The 22,788-nt window shown below is 47.5% G+C and overlaps 1 protein-coding gene across 3 annotated transcripts in view; it reads left to right on the top strand.

The window, feature by feature from the left end:
* The window catches only part of ARHGEF4 (Rho guanine nucleotide exchange factor 4), a 126,633-nt gene that overhangs the window by 89,289 nt on the left and 14,556 nt on the right, over positions 1–22,788 (top strand). Inside the window, exon 5 of one of the 3 annotated variants that reach the window (XM_083868554.1) lies at positions 9,353–9,704. The exons of the other annotated variants lie outside the window; for them this stretch is intronic. Within the exon in view, the coding sequence (XP_083724680.1) occupies positions 9,353–9,424 (72 nt within the window). The 3' untranslated portion in view covers positions 9,425–9,704. Of the gene's footprint in view, positions 1–9,352; positions 9,705–22,788 lie in introns of those variants that run through there. 3 annotated transcript variants of the gene reach the window in all.

Below are 22,788 nucleotides of genomic sequence, written 5' to 3'. Positions count from 1 at the left end.
GATAAACACTTTGGCATCCTATTAAAAGGGCTCCTTTAACCTGTAGCAGTGGCATTGTGTCCTGTAGGGATAAGGGCTGTGTTGCAGAAGGTCTTGACTTCCTGCCTGCCACTTTTATCTCATGAGTGCCATTTACCACAGCGCCACTGAGAGCTTCAAATCCTCCCGTGGAGCAAGGCAGGTTCTGACCCCTCAAGGTCCTCATGGTTCTGCCTGCTGAGGGCTCTCACCTGCACCTCATCAGGGTCTGTGCAAGGAAGCCAAGGGAATGTGCAAGTGAAGGGGAATGATTTCCCCATCCATGCATAAAGTAGAAACCTTTCAAACCTGCCCTCTCTCTGATACAGAGAAGGAATTTAGCCTGTTCTCAGGAGCTCCTTGTTTGTCTTTCGGGGATCCTTGGTTTGGTACCTAACTCTCCAGTGCTGTTTTAGGGAGGAAGAGCATTAGAAGCATTGCAATATTTGCAGCCCTACAGAGAGTTTAGTTCAGAAGTGTCATAAATTGCTGTTACCACTGCTTAAAATGAGAACCTGATGGTGTGCAAAGTCAAGTCTGTTTTGCAGATCTTGCTGTTAAATTTTGCTCTGCCAATGTCTTTATTTTAAAATTCAGTTTGGGGATGTCCATGCCCCAGTTTACCAGTTCAAGAAACACCTGGGATGGATAACAGTGCAATAACCAAGTGGATATTGGAGTACAAAGATTTACTGAGAGAAGGGGATAAAGAAGGAATGTGAGAGAGTAGGAATGCTGGGTAGTGTAGAGGTTATTGCAGAGGTTATTCCAGGCTTAAGTGTTTGCATGGAGACAGGGAAGTGAATATCTCTCATTTTATACCACACTTGTGTCTCAGGTTCCTCTCAGCATGGTTTTGATATCAGAACATTTCTTGGATTTGTTCTTCTCTCCAAATCCTGATTTGGAGAAGCTTTTCTCTGCAAAGAATTTTCCTAATTCTCTGAAGACAATTGATCCCAGTGGTGGAAAAATAAAATCCCCCTGACTCTTTTGACCCTTCAAAGAGCACTGTTAATCCCTCAAGAGATCTTCCCCATCAAGTAGGGCCCAAGGCCCCTTGCCCTACACTTCGTGAGCTGGGGGCTGAGTTAGCAAAAAAGTTTGGCCATGGTTTAAGAGAGTGAAGGCACTGGCAGATTCCTTGCAGTTTTATATTCCCACTCTGGTGAAAGCAGAAAGATCAACAACAATAACCAAACTGCTCAAGTGCCAGCCCTGCTCCTCCTGAGGCTCGTGGGAAGGCTCCCCCTCCTCTGGGGCACTTGGGGCCAGCCTTGCTCGGTGCCCTGGGACAGGCACTGTTCACTCAGGTCACTCAGCCTCTCCTTGCAGCAAAATGAGGAAATGTTCCTGCCCTGGGAACACTCCACAGGCAGGGACAGAGCAGCCTTTGTCTCCAGCAGTGGGGCTGCCCCGACACCTTCTGTGCCATGGGCTTGTCACACTGTCCCTGGGGCCTCAGGGGACATCGAGTTCAGCTTCTTCCTTCAAGTGTTGGATTACAGGGAGCAGTGACCTAGAAAGGTGTTGTGGGGGTTATTTTTTTGCAGTTCTCCTTCTGGCTGATGTTATCTGTGATCTTTAGAGAAGATCCTGTTTCTGGCTGTTCCACAGCTCACTGCTGGCAGGTCTTCATGTCAACAGGTTTTATGGAATGAAAGCAGGGTATGTGTGAGCTATCCAAGACAGACTGAATGTCCTGGTTTCTTCACATTCCTCTGTCCCTAATGGATGCTTTGCTAGTAAAGCAGAGGACATTTTGCTCATTTACTGCTGGGGCTTGATAACTCATGCTCACCTTCTTGATTATCTGAACAACCACTTACCAAGTTTGCTTCTGAGCTGTATCTTAGATACTTACTAATTTTTGGGGCAGCTTTTGGAGAACAGCCCATCAAGGTTTGACCTCCAGGGTGTGTTGTTCTGCTGCAGCTTTTTGGCCTTCTGGCTAAAACAGCGGTATTGGGGAAAATGTCACCTTGGAAGGCTGCTGGACCAATGAAAATTTCTGCCCTGCTTTTTTGTCATGTAGGACATAGGAATGCCTAGCCTGGTTCTTATACACAGCTTATGTATGTCTTTTATCCTCTTATGGCTTTTCTCATTCTCATGGAACTTGTTCTCATCCATGGAGCTTATTCTTCTCTCCAGCTCTCCTGAGGCTCCTTTAGTTACATCAGAAGGCAATGAAGGAGGACTCCCAAATTAACATTACCACAGACCAGCCTGGAAGAACTTTAGACACCTGTCACTTGTAAGCAGTTTTTCTGGTTTTGAACTTTAGAGAGCTGTCACTTGTAAGCAGTTTTCCTGTTTTCTCCTGCACAAGACTGGCATATTTTGTAAGAGGTGAGGATGCTGAGCAGTATTAGTACAGTATTTTAGTAATTGGTAATCATCCAACTTCACATGTGTTATTGTTAACAGTCATTAATTACACCTGTCATCTGAAATGTTCTTAATTGTTATACCTAGATTTTCCTGATTGCTGTCAGTTCTTAACAAGTTCTATACTAAGAGAAGGGTCAGAACACTGCTTTGCAACTAAATGCATTATTTTAAAGATGGCAGGTAAAGGAAAGCTATACTTGTAATTTTATAATGTGTGGGCTCAACAGAATATCTGAGGCAGCCCAAAACTACATTGCTCTCTTGTAAACACCTGTAGAGTCAGAAAGAAGAGGATCTAGTGGTCTAGAAACAACCAGAAACATAAAGCTTGGCCCTGTTCCCCCTCTCCAGCCACCTCTTATAGAAACTCTTACAGGGATTATCTGTTAATGTTATTTTGGCTTTGTACATAGGCATCTTCCTCTACTCCATGTTCCCATATTCACCTCGTCACTCACCTTGTACTGTTATTCATCCCCTTCTCATCCACTTCATCTGTTTCACTGGTTTCATTGCAGCTTCCTCTGACCTCACCTGCTTCAGGTTCCCCAACTCCACCTGTGACTGTTTCCTCTCTTCTTTCCTTGACTTTCCTAGGAGTATTTCTCTGACTGTTTTTCCCTTATTTCTCTGTTCCAGCCCACGTAGTGCCCAAATGACCATTCCTGTTATTCTCTGTTACCTGTGGCTGTCAAATTTTCAGCTCAAAAACAGGATACCACAAAACCAAAAAGCATTCAAATAATTTCAGGAGCCCAAACACCTCCTCTCTCAGTCACTAAGGGTGTCATTGCTAGCATGTCTGTTCCTCAGCCCTGTAACAGAATGGTAATTTTCCATTCTGACCCCTTTCTAGATATTGCATTCAGGCTCTTGATCTTGCTGCTCTCCAAGATACAGCATTTCCTTTCTCTCCATCTGTCTTACTACAAACCCCATTCAGCCTGCTTTCCTTTCAGAGCATCATTATTACAATATCCTTTGCTCTGCCTGTGTCCAATTTCTACTGAAAATATCCACCTTCTTAGGAATATCCACTGCATGGGCTGTGCCAGCCTGTATTTGCTTTTCCCTGCTTGTTCCTTGCTCTGCCACATCTATCCTAACATGCTCAGTTTTTTTTCCTAGACCATTGCTGTCTGCATCCCTCTCCTGCCATCCCAAAATCCCAAAATCATGCCCAGCTCCAGCCCAGCACACCCTGGAGCTCTCCTCAGCTCCCAGGGAGGTTGGGATGTGTCGTGTCAGCACGGGGCTCATGGCACCAACACCCTCCTTTGGCACTGGAGCTCCAGGCCATGCTGGTAATTCCCAGATGCTTCAAGTTAACAGTTGCTGTTGCTACTCTTGAAAATAAAACTTGCTTTAGGAGAATTTGGAAGATTTTCTAGATTTAGTAGAGTCTGGAAGCAAAAGACTGGTTGCTAAGCAGATTGTCTCTTTTTCTTTTCTTTTTTTTTTTTTTTTTTTTTTTTTTTTTTTTTTTTTTTTTTTTTTTTTTTCTTGTTAATTAGTTGTAGTCGGGGGTGGCCAGTCTGAACAGCTGCTTTTCTTGCAGTCTCCCAGAGGGGCCATCCTTAATCTATTCACTCCATAAGGAAATGGTCAGGCCCATTTTCTTTCCATTGAGAGTTATCTCGTGAGCCTTGGTGCTGGAGCACAAGAACAGCTTGTAAAGTTTTGGCAGCACTGCCTGAGTAATCTGCCCAGGGAAGTACTGGCTTTAAGAGCTGAGTGGGCTCAAACCATGCAGTACTAGCTAGAGAAAGAGGCAGTGGGAGTAACTGTGCTCTAGTAACACAGTGTTACACACTGTAAAAATTCAAAGCAAACTCTGACAGACTGTTTTCCATTTTAGAAGTACATGATCATATGCAGCTGAAAAAGCTACACTTGTTCTGATGTTTTCTGGCCGTGGCTCATTAGCAATGCTGTCCTTTTGGGAGGTGTTATCTGCAGTGGCACTGAAAGTTAACTCTCTGCATAGCAGGGTTGAGAGTTGCTTAGTTTGGATACTGGGAAAAGCATAATTGTGAGATAATTGGGAGTTAAGGAAACTTAGTTTCCATGGAATGATTTGTAGGTACAAATGCTTGCCCCTCTCACAATTTTGTTGTCAGCCTTTTCAGCTGCTGAGCTGTCATCTACTGAACATCCACTCAGCCTGGATTGTTTTTTTAAAAGATGCATTTGAAATGGTTCATCACACCAGTGTTATAGATAGAATCACCCAGTTAAAAATCAACAGAAGCGTTTTCCCTAAGAAGTTCTTCCACAGCTCTGTGTAATGGAAAGGGCAGTAATAATGAGGTGATTTTTATGTCAAAGAGAAGTTAAAGGGGAAAAAAATCCACTCCTGTGGACCCAGGTGAATCTGGCTGTTGCAACATTGAAGGTTTCTGCATGAGCTGAATATGTTCTCTTCTTCTGCAGTTCTTTATGCCCAGCATTCCAACAGCCAGTGCTACCACAGGAACAGGGGAATTGATTTTTGTTTCTGTGCCTTCATTGGTGCAACAACAGAGGGGAAAGCTGCCTCAGAAGGTATCCTCTTTAGGAATACCTATGGGAAACTTGTAAAGGAGTTCATTTGTGTGCTCCAGGCTGTGTTTGCACTCACAGAGGCAGCAAACCCTGGAGCTGCCTGCCTGGTGTGTCCATGAGCTCTGCCCTGAATAGGCAGCTGGGCCAGGAGGGGTCCATGTGTCAGCCCAATCCAGGCTCAGTTCTAGCCCTTCTGGCTTTGTTAATATTTAGATAATATACTTTTCACCTTGTTAGAGGGAGAGTGCTGATAAATGACCCAGTAAGAGCTCTTTTTCTGTGTAGAAACCAAATAAACCATTCAGAGCATGGTTTATTTGTGCCTACAGTAATGATGGATCCTTGCCTTTAAGAGGAGCTGAATTGTGTTGTTTCTTGTACTTGTAGCAAGCACATTCCTATTTATGACAAGTCAAGAATAGAAAGTCCTAGAAACATGCTCCAGCATGGTATGTAGTGTTCTACTTGGAGCTTTGCTTTTCTCTGCTCACCAGCAGAGAGGGGAAAGGTGCTGAAGGTGCAGCTGGTCCCCCACACAACTACTCTTGGTGGCCTTGCTGTGGGACACAAGCTCTTTGCTGTCCCAGAGTGGTGGATCCTGTTTCACTGCTTGTCTCCTCAGTTATTTGTCTGCCTGTTCTACTACCACACCTGTGCTGCTTATTTACAGCTATTTCTTCACATTTCTGTGTGTGCCCTTCAGTTCCCAGTTCAGCTGTTACAATATTGAAACACCCTTTTCACTGGTAGACAGTGGGTTTGTCTGTGTACTCCCGGCCTCCTAAAAATGACACCTACAGCAGTCTTCAGAAGCTTAGGCCTCATGTGCTGAATGCTGATGAGTGAGGACTGGGCAATATTTCATATCATTTTGATGAAAAATGAAGGCATATCTTTCTTCTTCTATTTTATCTAACATTAGACTGGGGCTTCTTGAATAACTCATTCCCCCTTGGTCACTGAGCAGCTCCTGGGGCTGCAGCAGAGCTCTGTGTGTGCCCAGGCCTTTGAGGATGTGCACTGCTTACTGCTTGCTCTGTGTGAGTGGCAGCATTATTCCCATGGTGCAGCCCTGGCTGAGGATGGCTCTTAGAGGAAGGGTTGAAAGGAAATTATTACAATTGCAAATCAGATTCCAATGGAGACTGTGCAGCAATTATTTGAAAATATGCTCCCTCAGTGATAGTTATACAAAGTGAGCCCCACTGTATTACAAGGGCCATGAGGTAAAACTCTCAGTCATTTCATCTCTTGCTGATGCCACCTACCACAGAAGCCTGATCTGATCAGTGAGGAGTAAGAATGAGGCTTTATTTCCATGATGGGTAAATGCCACATGATGTTTAGCAGAGTGCAGCAGTAGCTGCAGAGCCCCCCCAGTGCAAACACTTGGAGTTACCATGGAAGTGACTCCCCCATGCAGGGTCTCTGCCACACACCTTGTGAGGGGATTCACTCTGTGGGGGTGGAAACAAAAGCCAGGTCACAGCCAGAGTCACCCTGCAGCTTTTGTCCTTGTCCGGATCAGCTCCTCTTCACTGAGGGCTCAGAAGGGTGAATGCCAGTTAACATTAATTGTGCAGTGCTCCAAGATGTACACGAGGTAAATGTATTATTTGTGCCCAGGCAATGTAGTACAGGGGGCACTTGGGTCTGCACATCAGAAGAGCAAAGGAACGTAGCTGGGGCTTAAGGTGTTTCTTAGACATCACAGAGTTAGGTGAGAATGTACCTTCCACTAAAATTTTGTGCCTTTTTTCTCCCCAGAAATTTATTTTTGGCATCAGTTTCCCCTGGACTTCTTTTTCCAGGGGGGCTCAGAGCAGTGACCAAGAAGTTTACTGCCTTCCCCTTCCAGATATCTTCAGACAAACTTTCTGTGCTTTCATCTTCAAATGTTTCAGCATGTTCATAAGTGGCAAAGATTTCAGGAGACCAGTGGAGAATTATGGATTAATTAATCATGGATTTTAGAAACTACCCCGTATCCTGCAATACCAACAGTGTAGCTCTGCCAGCCTTGTTGAGTCACTGGACTCAACAAGTCCATTTCTTTTCAGTGTAACTCCGTGCTTAGAGAAGATAGTAGTTGCTGTGCAGGTTTCAGAGAAGTGGGTGTGATCATGCTTTTCATTCACCAGAATTAGCTCCTCCTGAAGATCTACATCCCACCCAAATCCTGCTTGCTGGCTTATGTCCAAACTCAGTCAGGCATAAAAAGCCTCCAAAGCCAGACCAGATTTGCAGAATGCCCAGGAGTTGAACAATGCAATGATCCAAGTCGACTGTGGGCTTGAAGAACTTTCAGTAAATTGAAGTCTGCAAGCTATGAAGTGTTCTGCTGTGCTGCACATGGCAGGGAGAAATGGTTTTATAAAGCCATTAACTCATTGCAGGCCAAAAACTCAAACACTGCTGAGCTTGGGCAGCCTGTAAATCCCAGCAGTTTGCTCTGTTTGTGAGGTTCTTCCTATGGGTCTTGAAGCTGCATTGAGAGCACAACACCTCATCCTACACATCATTCTCCTTGTTCTACATTTAGGCTAGAGACAAGAAGATTTGCAGGATCTTTGTGTTCAGAAAAAAGAAACTGAAATAATTCTTGATTTGATTTTATTACAACTAAGAAAGACAGTTACCCTAAACATTGCAGAAACACAAGGAGACAATGGAAATTTTGACTGCCCTTTCTGTATAGCTCCTGCTGTGGCTGGTGCAATTTGGGGAAAAAACCTCCAAAATTAAAGGAAAGTACCAGTACCCATAATTCTTAAACCTTTCCCCATTTAAATATCTTACCTGCTGTTTTCCAGGATACATACAGAAGCTGTACAGATGCCCAAGAAACATTAGGGGTATTGGTGTGCTAACACCTGAAAAAAAACCTGCTTTTTTGTTCGTTACTTTCTCAGTTGTGAGAGAAGCTGAGAGTGTTCCATCTGTACCCACATGGTGTGGCCCTTCCCAGGGGCCACAGAGATGGAGGCTACCAGAGCTGTTTAACAGTTTGGTGTTTAAGGGGGGAAACCTGTGCTCCTGTTCCTGCTCCTAGGAACGTGTGTGGCCATGTTGGAAACTTCTGTGTAAAGTGCAGAGTCATCCTCTTTGATAACTCCATCCTCCATCTGCAGCTCCACACACAGCTCCAGTATCACCCAGCCCTAAACCCAAGGTCTGGATTGAGCTCATTTCAGTGTCAGGATTGCTGGATTTGCATCTCTCGGTTTCATGAGGGGGAAGTGTGGCATAAGTGAGAACTGGAAGATGTGAAGCTGTCTCCTGTCAAGGGAAGGATTTGAATACCGAGTCCTCCTCCTCTCCTGGGAAGTGATTGCTGCTGGCTGTTGGGTCCGAGGTGGGCTCTGCTTTGCTGGCTAGAGGAAACAAAAGGGCTGTGGTGGAAGAGCCTGTGCCGAGTGCTCCCAAGATCTCTCCCTAATCCTTCCAAGGAGGATTTTCCCTTTTCCCTCTGTTCCTGACCCAACACGGGTGGGAGATACGCTTAGCTGGGGCATCTGTGGGTGTACCCGAGGCCACCTGGTGCTGGGTGAACTTGGCAGTCCAGCAGCAAAAGTTCAGCTCATAAAAGCATAGTTAGGGCTCTGCAGAGCTGAACAGAGGTTTTCTGATTGCAGAGATTTGGAGATTTGCAGTGACTCAGGCCCACGGAGGCGTTGGCAGAGGGAGCCAAGTCCTTTAGACTCTCTGGCTCCAGGACGCTGCCGGGAAGCGAACGGCAGAGACAACACCAGCTGCTTCTCCCGGGCTCCGGGCAGAGCCGGGCGGCATCTCCCGCCCCTCCGCCAGCACCCGCACCTGTTGCGGCTCAGGTGTGCGGGGTGCCCGCGCCTCACCCGGGCAGGGCCGGCCCCACCCGGCAGGGATCTCCCTCTGGCAGGAGTCGCCTCTATTGCTGGCACACTCTCAGCGCGGGTGGGAGGATTTAGAAAAGCAGGCGCCTAATGCCGCGCTGACCCTCCTTAAGCGGCTCCCGCGCACGGCGGGCTGCGCTCCGCGTTGCTAAGGCCCGGTGTATCCTGGAGACGGAGCGCAGCAAATCGCGGCGCCGCTCTCTGGGAAGCCGACATCGCCGCCGGATTGCAGAGCTCCGCCACAAGGAACCCATGTCCTCCTCCTGCCGGAGCGATGGCGACGGCTCCTCGGGCACAGGAGACGAGGAACCCCGGGGATCCGCTGCCGGGCTCGCCCTGAGCTGAGGGGGCGTTTGGCACAGGTGCCGCGGCTGTGCCGAGCCGAGCCACGCTTCTGCTTCTGACAGCTGCAAACAGCTTTTGCTCACAGCCCTCTGCCCCATCCTGCCCTGGCAGGCACTTAAGCTTTTTTTTTTTTTTTTTTTTTTTTTTTTTTTTTTTTTTTTTTTTGGCGGGGGCCGAAGCCATGGCAAAGGTCCCCGAGAGGAGCAGGCACAAATGGAGTGCGCTTCACACTTTCCTCCGCTGCAACATGAACCCGGAGACCCAGCGGGTAGTGGTCTTTGTCATCCTGCTCTTCCTCATCATCGTCAACGTGGTGCTGATGTTTCTTTTGGCGTTTCACTGAAGGAGGACTGACGGTAGTGGTGTGGTGCATGGGGGTTTCCAGGACTGGCCAACAAATCAGCAGGTCAGCTTGTCGTTGTCTGCCTCTGGTCTGCTTGTCTGCTGTCACGGTGACTGTGTGTCTCAGAGTATTCCTCCCGTGTTTTTTAATCATCACCTCCTTCCCCACCCCGCTCCCCTCGCTCTCCTCCTGTCATCACTCGTGCCTTGCTTTGGATCCCAGGTAAACAAGAGAAAGGGAGAGAGGGAACGGAGCCAACCTGCTTAATGGTCCCCGCTCTCCGTGGCACTGACCGGCCCTGATTCCCAGCCATGACGATGCCGTGCCTGCACGTAGCACTTCTGAGCCCTGGAGAAGCCCCAGGTGCTGCTGCTTTGTTTGCAGAGGGACAGTCGTGCTGTCAGGAGCCCTCACACAAGGAGCAGCTACATGTAAACACCTGCTGTAGAAGCTGAAGCCTGTAACGCCTCTGCTGCTCTGTCACCGTGAGCGCTGTGCTGTGGCATGAGTAATGCCCAATTAGCCAAAGAGATTGATTACTAGAGTCCATCAGCAATTCAGGCTGAATAAACGCTGCAGCAGCGTGGACGGAGCGTTGTGTTGGCTTTAATGCCTTTTCCTTTATGATACCTCAGTGCTTATCAGCTCTGTGTATCAAAATGGCTGGCAGGGCCCCAGCCCAGGACACGGGCTGCAGGCCCCTGCTCCCTGACGCGCCAGGGCAGCGGCTCCAGGAGTGCCCCTGTGGAACGGCAGGAGGGAAGGGCAGCCAGGCAGCCTGCCCCATGCAGGCCTGCTCACCTCCCTGATGTCCTCACATCACAGCACTGCCACACTTGGCACTGGCACCCCAATGGAGCAACCCTCGACTGGATGGCATTGGAGACACATCCCTGCAGGAAGACAGACTGGAAAGCAATCCACAGTGCACTGTGCTCAATGACACTGCTTGCTTTTGTGCAGAAGACTGCAAAAGATGCAAGCCCTTAAAACTCAGCAGGATCCTTCATTTTGTGTGTTAGGTAATCTGCAATTTAAGTACAGCTTTCACAAGGGCAGTGTGTTTGCTGGCGCTAATGGTTGAGGCTACTGCAGTTCTTTCAGACCTGAATATTTATGGTTCCTGGAGTCTGATCTGATGTTGAGAAAGGCTGGATGGTGATGTTGTCTCTGTCATCATGAGTGATGTACCCTGTATCAGTTGTTTATGTGATTGTGTAATACATTAGTGTCGTACAAAACCACGCCACTTTAGCACAAAAAGAATGGAATTTGTACCCATGGAGCTCCTTTCTGTTACACCTGAGGTGCAGAACATCTTTTTCCTTAGAGAGGATTCTCTCTTGCACTTCTGGGTGTGGGGCAGCAGCAGGCCCAAGCTCCCTGCAGTTCTCTGGGAATCTCTTATGCAGGTGAACAGTTTTGAGCTATTAAAAATCTCAAACTAGGCTATAAATTCTGTTATCTAGCCATTGTGACAAACAGCCACCAAAACCATCCAGTCTATGTTGTTTTCTGAAGTTACTATTAAAAAAAAAGCTAACCACAGCTCACAACTTGGCTTTCAAATGAACCTGTTTTCTCTTGCCTCTAAACTTTACCTGAGGTCTTAGTTTCAGTGGGAATCAGTACCAAATGGCCTAAGGTGGAAAAAGGATTGTTTCTTTGAAAGGACAAGTGAACGATGGGAATGTACATTTCAGTCTTCAAATGACATGTGAGGGACCAAAGTACAGCTTTGGAGTCATAGGTGTCAGTGACAGAAAGCTTTTGGTAGCTGCCTATGAGGCCAAATCCTGTGCAAGGCTTGAGCAGGTTCTGAAAGTGCTTGAGGTGCAGAAGCTCCCACCTCTGGTCAGTGGGAGCAGTGAGAGGCCTCAGCACCGTGGCAGCCTCTGCACAGAGTTTGGACTGTCAGTTATTGCTGTTGTGCCTGCTCTGTGTCTTGAAACACTGCAAAAACCCTGATGTTAGATGAGAAGAGCAGTCATTCACATGTAGCTCTGAAGAGATGAGATGGGCTCCATTCATAATCCCAGGGTTTGTGGGAGCCATGTGGGACACCTGGGGAGCTGAGTACGAGTGTGTGCCAGTCTTGAGCGAGCCTGGATTCACCAAGTGACTGATGCTCTTGTTTAGCTCCGTGCCATGGCCCTGAAATGGTCCTTGGGTGGCTTTTGTCACTGAACTGGAGACTGCAGCTTCCTGTTCCACTCTGCCTAGGAAGGGACTTAGGGAACTTTTCCAGGAACTTCTTTTTATTAAGTGTCCTGTAAAATTGGTTAGCATTGTGCTGGTCTTGTGGTGATGATGTAATTCACCCTCTGCTACTGCTGCATGTTCAGTTTGGGGATGCCTTATTCCTGCTGCTTGCTGGAGGGCTCTGCTAGGTTGGGAATATCAAACCTGGGAAGGCTTAGGAATGCTGTGAGTTTGGGCAGTTTGTGCCCCTGGGTACAAAGCTGCCATGCTACACTCCCCTGGGAAGCTCTGCAATTGCTGGTGGAAAGGGCCCAAGCTTTCCCCAGCAGGAGAAGATCTGCTCATTGGTAGAGAACTAAAGGAAAGAATTGTTTCTTTCAAGGGCTATGGGGAGTGCAGGACAAAGAGGAAGAAAAGTATATTTCAGGATAGAAAGAGTAATGTGCCCTCTGGTGAAATTGCCTTCCACTTCCCCACTTGGGGTAATTTGCATTACTCCTGCTTAGGACAATTTTGTACCAGAACAGTCGGGAGCAAACAAAGTAGAATTGTTCTTGCATTTAAAAATTCTGATCAGAAAAATATCAAGATTACAGAGAACCTTTTGGAAATACATGTTCCAACACTGCCTGCCACAGGTGTTAGCTTGGATTGCTATGAGCCTGGGAACAGTTTCCTACTTACTATTCAATGTTTGGTGAATTTGAATTTCCTCTTTCCAATGCTTGTCTAGATTCTTGATACCTGACTAATCCTGAAGTACCTGTGTTAAGTTTTGTTATGGGGAAGTCGGTGTTTGTCTCCTTCCTCAGCTTCCTCTGCAGTTGTATACATTCTGCTGGAAGCTGCAGTTGACAAGTAAGTGTTATTCAGTCTGGTATTAGTTGTGACTCACTCAATCCTGCCTCACATCTTGGCTGAAGAAGCTGCAATGGCCAATAAAGCCCAGGAAAAACAGAGCTGATGAAGGATCCCTGAATTGTGTGCAGAAGCTGTAGATGGTGATGGAAAGACAGTGGGGAAGGAGACAGAGAGAGCTGTGGGCAGGATGGAAGAGGCTCCAACATTTCTGTTGAGTTTTTGCTCTCAGTGCACTTGTTGGCCAGCAGAGCTGGGTGCTCTGCAAAGGGCTGTGATTGCCCTCCCTGCTGTCACCTGAGCAGCCAGCCCTGCCCTGGCACTGGGGCACAGCCCTGGGAGGGAGCAGCACTGCAGGACAGGGGGGAAGGCAGCTGGGGAGCCCTGTGCCCTCTGCCCCCCGTGCCCTCTGCTCCCTGTGCCAAGGGCTCCCTGTGCCCAGGGCTCCCCTGCAGAGCCGGGCATTGAGTGGCAGCCAGGCCTGGTGTGGCCAAGGACAGCCCCTCCTCCTCATCCCTGCCTACAGAGCGAGGCTGTGCCCGCACTGTTCCTGTGCTCTGTGGTGCTCCGTAAGACAGTGACAGGGGTGTGCCCTGAGCCCTGCAGGGATGGGGATGTGCCCCAAACCCTACAGAGACAGGGACATGCCATGCCCTGAGCTTTGCAGGGACATGGACAGGGATGTGTCCTGAGCCCTGCAGGGACAGGGATGTGCCATGGCCTGAGCCCTGCAGGGACAGGGATGTGGCATGCCCTGAGTGCTGCAGGGACAAGGATGTGCTGTGCCCCCTGCATGGGACAAGTTCACCAGAACATTTAACAGGCACGAACTCTGCTACTGCTCTGCTCTGAGCCTTGTGAGAGCCAAGAGCATCTGTGAACAGGAGCAAGACCTAGACATCATTTCCAAAGGGAGATCTGGGCTTTAGATTATATCTTTGCTTAATTTGTTCTCCCAGGCTAAACTCATTTCTGTGGTGATATGTGGTATCTGCTGTCTTTGTGATTTATTCTTGGAATCCAAGGCATGAGCTGGCCAGATAAGAAACACAGTAAGCACTTAGGATGATACCATCAAAATTTCTTTTAATTACTCCTTCCAGTGTTTTGATTTAAAATAAAATAAAAAAAATAACACACAACAAAAGAAGCCACATTACACAGGTTAAAAAAAGATTTCTAGAGGGAGAGCACTTGTTATTGATGCTGTGTCACTGGCCTTGTTAACTACAGAGTGTGCTGCAAACTGGAATAAAATGATGTCTTATATGAATCTCTGTATGTGTTCTTTGGCCAGGGTTACTCCAGGCATGACTCTTGATGTCACATACAGTGCACCCACTCTGTGTCTGCATTTGGCAGTGGCAGAATTAGAGTTCAAAGAGGTGGTGTGGACCTGTCTCACACCACAGTGGCTTTCCCTGTCCGGTTGTGTGCATGCAAGCTTTCTGCATTTGTACTGATAAATGTGCACAGCTCACCTGTGTTGGAGGTGCTGAAAGAAAAATGTCTCCCAAAGTCCCAAGAGGGTGTTGGTCAGCCTTTCAGCAGAGGAGTCAGCCAGGTGTGAAGGACCACAGAGAGTGAAAATTGGGAGTTTGCTCTCCCTTGCAACTACCCAGGAGACCTGGCCCCTCTGGAACAAGGGCCTGGTACTGGCTCTGGTCCTACTCATCCTGCTGCAGCACAGAGGTCTTGTCCTGTCTTGCCCTTCTCCCTCCCTGCAGAGAGGCCCCAGCACAGCTCTTTCCAGCCTGCTTCTCCCTCCAGGGAGCACCATTTCACACTGGACACCTGAATCTCTTCTGTCCCTCCATGCCAGAGCAGGTGGAGCCTCCCCCAGCTGAGCGACAAGGGCTGCCTTCATCAGCCCCCTCTGTCCTTCCTGCAGCCACTCCTGCCCAGAGCAGGCTGCTGGACAAAGCCAAGGGGACACAGGGCATGGAGCAAACAGCACCTGAAACTCTTGTGCTTGTCCAGTGCTGTGCCAGTTTGGGATATCAGCTCAGGAATGGGATCAGTGGTTGTCTCCTGCTGAGCTGTGCTGGTTCGCAGTGGCCACAGTGCAGGGGCAGTACATGAGTGTTCTTTGTGGGGCTACAGCTCCAAGCAGCACAGGCACAGCAGGGCTCCACTGCCTGTGCTTGTTCTGAACCATGATCTGCTCTGCTCCTGGCATGTTGAGGACCTGCAGTGTTGTGGAAAATGTTACATGGAACTACAAACACTGGATATAGGCATTGTGTGAATCCAGGCAGCTACACTGGGATCTCTCAGCAGCAGCCCAGCACAGCTTTCCTCACCTCACCAGATGAAATAGTTCCAGCAGGAGATTAGGGAAAGACAGGCTGCTAAGGAGTCATGGCTTGGTATTTTTAGCGTCCCAGTTCACACTTGTAGTGCCCAGGAGCCAGCCCTCATTATAATAAACACAATCTAATTACGTAGTGAGAAGATTTGCACTGGATGCCAAGAGAGGAGTGCTGGGAATGGCAGGAGCCATCACTTCCTGACCTACCAGAACCTGCTCAGCTGAAACTCAGCTGCCTCTGCAAAACTGCTTTGTCCTGCTGGAAAGCTGTGGCCACTGTTGGAGGGTCGTGCAGGGAGTCAGGGTGGCAGAAATGGGAACTGGTGCACAACAGGAGCTGTGTGATTGATTTCCTATCTGCACTTATCCTGCAGGAAGAGCAGCAGCTGCTTTAGGTCTTACAGGACTTGTTTGAAATGTGGTCTTGGAAACTGGAATGTGGTTCTGGTTTGAGGCCTTAGCTTGGTTTAGGCCATTACATCTCCTCATCCAGGTGAGGTGGATGTGAGACAAATGAAGAAAATGGATATATTCAAAAGCAGAATAGTACAGGGCCTCAGGAAATCCCAGGAAGCTGCTGCTTCCTGAACATCTTCTGTACCTGGCACAGGACACTTCCCAAGGCAAAAGGTGTTTTTTTTCTCTAGGGTGTATATAACTTGAAGAACCTTCTGCAGGGACTACAAAAGAAATGACTCATTTTTATATTTACAGATACTAACCAAAAACAAAGGCTGAGGCAGTCTCCTTTGCCTGACAGTGAGACATTATCAAGGTCTTTTTTTGTTCTTCTCCTTTATCTGTTATTCAGATTTTCCTCTGCCCCATTTTCAAACAATAGGACCAACAGCAGTTTTTAATTCTGTGAAGAAAGGATCTAGCCCCGTGTGTATACAATAGGAAAGAGATCACCAGAAAGGGGGTGGAGTGGTGGTGGTAGTGGTGGAAGATATAAATTTAATGTCACCAAAACCCTGCAGGGTTTCTCTCTCATGAAAAAGTGAAAAAAGAAAACAGATACTAAACTGTGCATGGTTCTTTTGGGGCAGGGAGAACATCTTTGAGCCACGTCACGGAAATTGATAAACATTCTGTGCTGGCCCAGCACTCCTGCCAGCACCTGCCAGTGTTGTACAGACTTTGGCACAGTTCAGTGCAAGGGAGATGTTTTCACAGAAGATAGGAGCAATAAAAATGATTTCAGCATGGTTTTTGCAGTGTGTTCCATTGCAATTAATTCATGCACACACATGAGAAGGAAAGCCATGAACTGTGTTTTGGGCTTGATGCTGATGTTTGGATGATTCAGAAGTGTTGTTAGCAATGCAGTGTGTATCTGCTTTTAAATGTTTTCTTTAACCTTATTTGTAAAACAGTTTTAGATTAATTTGCCTTCAAGCCATAACTGATTCCATAACTTGCTGTATCTTTTGAGGGAAGAGTCATCAGCAGGCAGAGAGCCTGTGACTGGCATGGTTCCTTTTCCTTTCCCTCTTCAAGGAGCCAGGAGGCAGCTTTTATCCTCAACAAAGCTGTGTGTCAGAATAGCTACAGCTGAACCGGTTTGGATGCATTATCCTGAGGGGTCTGCAGAGTATATTCCTCATTTGTGCGAAGAAATAATGATGAAAGAGAAAACAGAAGAGGAGATAGGTAGGAAAAATTCCAGAATTAAGTCGTGAGAGAAGCAGTGGAGCCAGGAGCTGTCCTGCAGAGGGAGGAAAGGAAATATCCCAAGGGAATGTGCTGGTGGCAGTGCTCAGAAGAAGGGTAGCCCTGCAGCTGCAGCAAAAGGAGAATGGGGAAAGCAGAAGTGAGACAGAAATGTGTTAATGTAGCATTAAATAAAATTTTCTGATGAAAATAGTTTCTACTTGGGTGTCTGAGAAGTGGCAGTGTAAAAAAGATGCAACAGAAATCACTCTTAAACGTGTGAACAACCAAGCAGAAACATCCCAGGCCATTTCCATTCCAGTTAGAATCAGGGCATCATAAAATGCAAAAATTGTGGTAACCAGCTTTGCTTCATCCTCTGCAGTGAGCGTAGACTTCAAAACTCTTGATGGGGTGAAGTGGGGAGTCAGGCAGACTGATACAATTTTCATCTGCAGCCAAACTGGAATCAGAAATTAGAAACTTTGTAGAGTGTGAGCCCTAGGTCAGAGTCTTGTTCAAGCCTGAGAGTTCAAGCCCAGGCTTTGCACCTTTCCAGAAAGCAAAGGAAGCAGGAGAAGGGTGTGTGGACAATTTCCAGGTGCTGTTCTGGCAGCATCTGGGCTGTTTGGGGTACCTGGGGCTGTGTGGCTCAGGTGAGGGGTGCCACAGCTGGGAGAGGAATGAGGACTGGCTGAGCCAAAAGTTAGAGATGCTTAAACCACTTTTAAACCTTGGAGTATTTCAAGCTCCTTAAGCCACTTTAAGGCTTTAGATGGGTTTAAAATGCTTAAAACACTGTAGGGCCTTAGATCAGTTTAAGCTGTTTAAGCTGATTTAGAGCTTTGGAATGACTTAAGTTTTCTGTCTTGAAGGAGGGTTTGAGGTCCTTTGAGCTCCTCATTGCAGAGGAGCATGTGTGGACATTTTGAGTGAGGATGTGGCACATACCTGCTCCTGTGACCTGTGTTCAGGGATCTTTCTCCCAGGCACTATCTGGACAGCCAGGTTTGCCTGGCTACACTTTTCTAGGATCATCCGTGGACAGCAGGGAGAAGGAACTCTGCAGAGCTGAGATACTCTAGAAACACGGGGGTTTATTGCAAGGGTCGTGGGTAAAAAGGGTTTTGCCTTCAGCCACCAGCCTGGGCTGGAGGGAAGCCCCAAAGAGAGAGGGAGAGAGAGGGGGTGAGGTAAGGGAGGTAAGAGAGCTAAGAGGGGTAAGAGGAGTAAGAGAGGTAAGAGAGAGGTAAGAGCAAGAGAGAGAGAGTAGTAAGAGCAAGAGTAAGGTAGAAGAAGAGAGCAAGGACCTTATTACATTACATTATATCTCCTTTTGTGCTGAATATCCTAATTTACAGTGACCAACCGGCGCAAGATACAAAACCTGCAGACTTTGCATGCAGCCCATGAGAACTGCTATATCACCATATCATCCTATACTCTAAACTCTAAAGACCCCTTTTCTTATCTACCTTTTCCCTGATGCCTTGGCAGGGTGGAGAGGGGCTACACCCTTGGGTCCTTTTGTTTTCTGTCCTTCCACCCATCTCCAGCTCATCCCCGTCTTCCTGCCTGCCATGATCACATCTCAAAGCTAGTTTCATTTCTATTTCACTCACAGGTTTTACATCTCCAGTATTTCTTACCAGGCAATCATATCCTCAAGCCCTTCCTGTCCCATCTTTCCCAACACACTTCCATCCTCCTTTGTGGAGAAAAGGAAAGCATGCCAGGAGTTAGACATCCATGTGTAGGGGTGACTGGCTGCTCCACGTGTGTGCTCCTGGTGAGGCTTGCTCGTGTAGGATGGAGTGTGTGGGATCTGTTCTCTTGAATGTGTGGAAGTGCTAGGAGTCCCAGGCAGGAGAGGAACAGCCCTGCCCCAGGGGACCTCCTAATGTCCCTGTAATTACTGCTAATTTTCCACCTGAATGGCAGTGTTGCTGTACCTCATGGGATGTAGCTGTGCCTGCCAGGTTAACATTTTCAGGGCTCGTTGCTGTTTTTAAGAAGTAGCTGTGGATAATACAAATAGTCAGCATTTCTTTCCTTCTGTGCTTTTTACTATCCTAATGTCCTAATGCTCTGTGAGATATATTTACCACCCTGATGCCCAGGTCTGTAGGGCCATCCAGTGACACTTTTACCTGTGACTTGGGGAACTGCTCAGGAGCAGAGGCAAGTATGGGCTGGCTCTTTGCCTTCCCAGGTGTGTTCAAGGTCCTTGATGGGCTGTATCTAGACAGGATGTGTTTAAATGCCCTTGAAGGACATGCATTTGCTTAATCTTTTTTAAAACCACCTCTGTGTTCAGCTGTGGGGCTTCCTGTGGCACAGCTCAATTATGCACCACAGGGAAAAGGTGCTGCTTTTGTCCCAAGCCTCTTCCCTGGTGGTTTCACTGGGCACCCAGCAAGCCTGGATTAGAAACAACCTTTTTGTGAGCTTTCAGCTCATGGCCACCCTCCATCCACCTGTCTCTAAACAGCTTCAAGGTCTCTTTAGCTTGTGCTGGCCTAGAAACTCTTCCTACATTTGATTCATGCTGCTCTTTGTGCCTTGCCTAGTTCTCCTCTCTCTTTCTGAGTCATTCCTGATATTTGGGCTTCTGACCCTGATGGAGAGGGCCGATGTTTTCTTAAATGGGTCTGCAGAGCCCTTCCTGAGGGGCAACCCATTTAGTCAGTCACTTGTGTTACGCATTGTTTGTGGTGTATTTGTCAACATAGAATTGCTGTGGCTGTTTTGTCACCCTGTCACTCAGCCTTGTATCGACTTGTTTAGAAAGAATGAAAATACATTTCACTCATGCCCAAAAATAAGTGTGTTATATACAGAAGTTTCAACAAATGTCCTCTGGAAAGGTGTTTGACAGGTTAAAATGGAAGCTGCTTTACAGCTTTTCTTACTGTACATGTACCAATGACTGCAGTGTGCAGCTCTGCAATGTGACACAAAGACAACCTGTTGCACAGTTACCCAGAGGCTGCAGAAGGGCTTTGCTCCTGGTTTTTCCTTCTGCCAAAACTTAGGGATCTTAGTTCCCCAAATCAGTAGACTCCCTTGACAGACAGACCATGGGAGAGTGATGGTTGGAGTCCTGAGGGCACTGACAGGGTCCAGGTGATTTAGGTGTCCTTCTCAGCTTCAGGTGACTGTCCCCACTCCTTCGTAAGAACTTTCCTTTTGTAATTTCAGCCAAAAGTAAAATGGTTGAAAGCAATTTCCAGGTTGTTTCCTTTTGCATTGTAATAATCAGCTCCCACATTTTAGGTGAAGAACTGGGAGGTTCTTCCATGACTCTGGGGTTTGAAGGATCACATTTAATGGCCCCCAGGGTCATGCACCCCTGGCAGGCTTTCTCTTCACACAGAGGTTCACCCAACATGAAGCAGAGCTCTGCTTCCTCCACTTCCCCCAAGGGCTGCTTCCCTCCTCCTGCAGCACTGGAGAAAGGGAGATTTCACAGCCTCTCCTTGGCTGCTGCAGAGGGGACCCTCCTCCTCCTCCCATCTGTTTAAATCACTTCTGAGGGGGAATCAGGACTCAGATGATATAAATAAAAGGGAATAATGTAATTAATGGCAGTCAGAATGGTTTTGTGGAAAATAGTTCTTACCAAATAAATGTGATGACAAATTTTGAATGTTTGGTAAATGGAGGCAGCTGTACTAGATGTCACATGAGGAGTTTAACTACAGGCACTGATTAAAAAAGCAGCAATGTGGAATATCAGTGTAGCACACTTAGCTGGATTAAGATCTTTGTTGACTGACATTTTAGATTTGTTAAGGAGTATCACTGTCAAATTAAAATATTTTGAATGGAGATTTGCAGTGCTTGCTAAATGCCTGAGAGTCCTCCACTGTCCTTCATCAGTCTCAAAAATCTGTGCTGAAAAATATGCAGCTCACAGTGCAGGCAAAAGGGCAGCAAATGCCAGAGCATGGCTTGTCAGGGGCAGGGTGTGTGGGCTGTGTGATGGAGCAGTGCCACCAGCACTGCCCACGTGGGGACACGTGCCCACTGTCACTGCCACCGAGGGCAGGGCCCCCTGCCTGTGTGGGCAGAGCAGCAGGGAGCTCTGAAGGGTTTGCTGTGCCTGCAGAGCTGTGTTGGTGCTCCTGGCACCCTCAACCAGGCAAACCCAGTCCAGCAGAGCCAGCCCAGAGCCCTGCCTGGCAGTGAGGGGAGCAGGAACCCCGGGGGGTGGGTGGCTCATCGTGCTGAGAGAGGTGCTGAAGGTGCCCCTTCCCTGGGTGCCTGTGTCCCCATGAGGGGACATGCTCTAAAAGGCCAATCCAGATAACTCAGACTCAGTGCCTGCTGCTCAGGTGACAGAAGATCTGTGAGAGAAATTTCATCTCTGCTGTCCATCATTTGACAGTCAAGCTCAAAGTTTTGAAGGAAACAAGAGCAAGTTGTCAGGACAATTTCAAAACTATCCTGTGGGTTCAGCTCAAGGCAGAGGCCAGTTTTGGCTTCTGCCCATGTTCAGAGAAAATGAGTTTTTGTGTGAACGAAGCACAACTTTGGGGCATGTGTGAAATTAATTTTTTTTCACTCCTCAGCTGCACCTTGCATGAGAGAGGCAGAGGAGAAGCTCTGGAAGCAAAGTGACTGCTGAAGGAGCTGGAGCTGTGGGAAGGCTTTGCCTCTGGGGTCAGGATTGCTGCAGGGCTTGGATGTTTGGTGTGCTGGAGCAGTCCAGCTTCAGTCTGTTACACACAAGTTCTTGGGGTCAGGCAATGAGCACAGGATTCATGGCAATCATTTTAGTTCACCAGGAAGGGCTGGCTTCAGGTGCTCTTTGTGAAAAATGTCTGTTTTAGGGTCACAGGGCTGAAAAATAAATTCCATTCTGTTTGCACCTTCTTCCTGATCTTCCCTTTTCCCAGTTCTTTTGATGCTCCTGGGTTTATTTTTTGGCTCTGCATGATCCAGTGTACTTGGCATTGTCAAGAGAAAAATATTCAAATTTTATTCAAATAGAAACGAGTAGCTCAAAGATAAATATTTCCTAAAGGCATCTTCATCCCCCCTTCTGTAAATTGCTGAGCTCTTTTATCTCTTTGTTAACTCTGTGCCTGGAGGTCCTGACCAAACAAGACCAGGACATGTAAGGTAATTGTGTCAAGGTGTCCAGCCTGAGACAGACGGGACTGAGGAGCTGCAAGGCCAGCAAGGAACAGGCCTTGGCACTCCAGATCTGTTTGCCCACACTCGTGGACTTAATTAATTAATGGACTTAATTTGGGGCAGCTCTGTGCACCAGGCCTGGCTGTGTCTTCTCCTTGGCAGCCTCTGTGTAGACACTGTTCAGAGGGGCCATGGATCAATCTTTCCCTCCATCTGTGCCACGGGAGGAGCTCCCTGATGCCTTAGGATTTTAGTCTTTATATTTTCCAAATCCTGTACTGCTTTAGTGTATGAGTCTAACACTCCATATACAGTGTTAGCTACTGTCTTCATATTTTGGTCAGACAAAAATTCCTTTCTAGGCCTGAGATCCAAGGACACCTCATTGTCTCAGGCCTCAAAATATATAAACAAAAGTGAATTGGGGGGAACAAACTGGGGGTAAATGACTTCATTGCCTGAAGCTGTAATTGGAGCATTCACCCCTGATATGCAAATGGACCAAACTTAAAATTGTCTGAAAAACCTGTGACCATCATCCACCTTGGGTGTAGCCTCTGGGAGGCTCTGACTGCCCAAGGTGTGTCTATTGAAGGCCTTTAATAAATACCCACTTTATTCTCTTAACTTTGTCCAGCCTCTGTTCTAGGGAGCTGCTCCAAGGCATCATCCCCAGTGCCTTCCCCTGCCAGCAGGGAGGGCTGGGACAGGAGCCTGGGGTGCACTGGGGACACAGCAAGGCCAGGGCAGGAACAGCTGCCCTGCATTTTCAGATTCAAAGCATCTGGGCTAGTGCAGCCTTGGGGTTGCAAATGCTGCTGTCTACAAAGTTAAATGCTTTTATAAACAAAGAAACAAAGTTGATTTCTGATTGTTTTCCCCACTGCCAGCTGCAGGAGCTAGAGCAGCTGTGGGGTGGCTGGTTTGCATTCTCTGCCTTCTAACTTTTCTCTGCTGTGCACTTGTTTGGGCCTTTTTAAGAACATGTACTGAGCTGTCCTTGACATTACAAAGCCAGCACATAATTGTTGTTTCATATGGAAATTACCAGTTGTTTTTTCAAACCTTGCTTTAATTGCAAAAGATCAAAGTGTGGAGAGCTGAGC

Source organism: Zosterops lateralis, assembly GCF_965231275.1.
Source record: "Zosterops lateralis genome assembly, chromosome: 10".
Lineage (NCBI taxonomy): Eukaryota > Metazoa > Chordata > Aves > Passeriformes > Zosteropidae > Zosterops > Zosterops lateralis.
The sequence above is the reverse complement of the archived record's forward strand: the minus strand, read 5'-3'. Positions and strand labels throughout refer to the sequence as shown.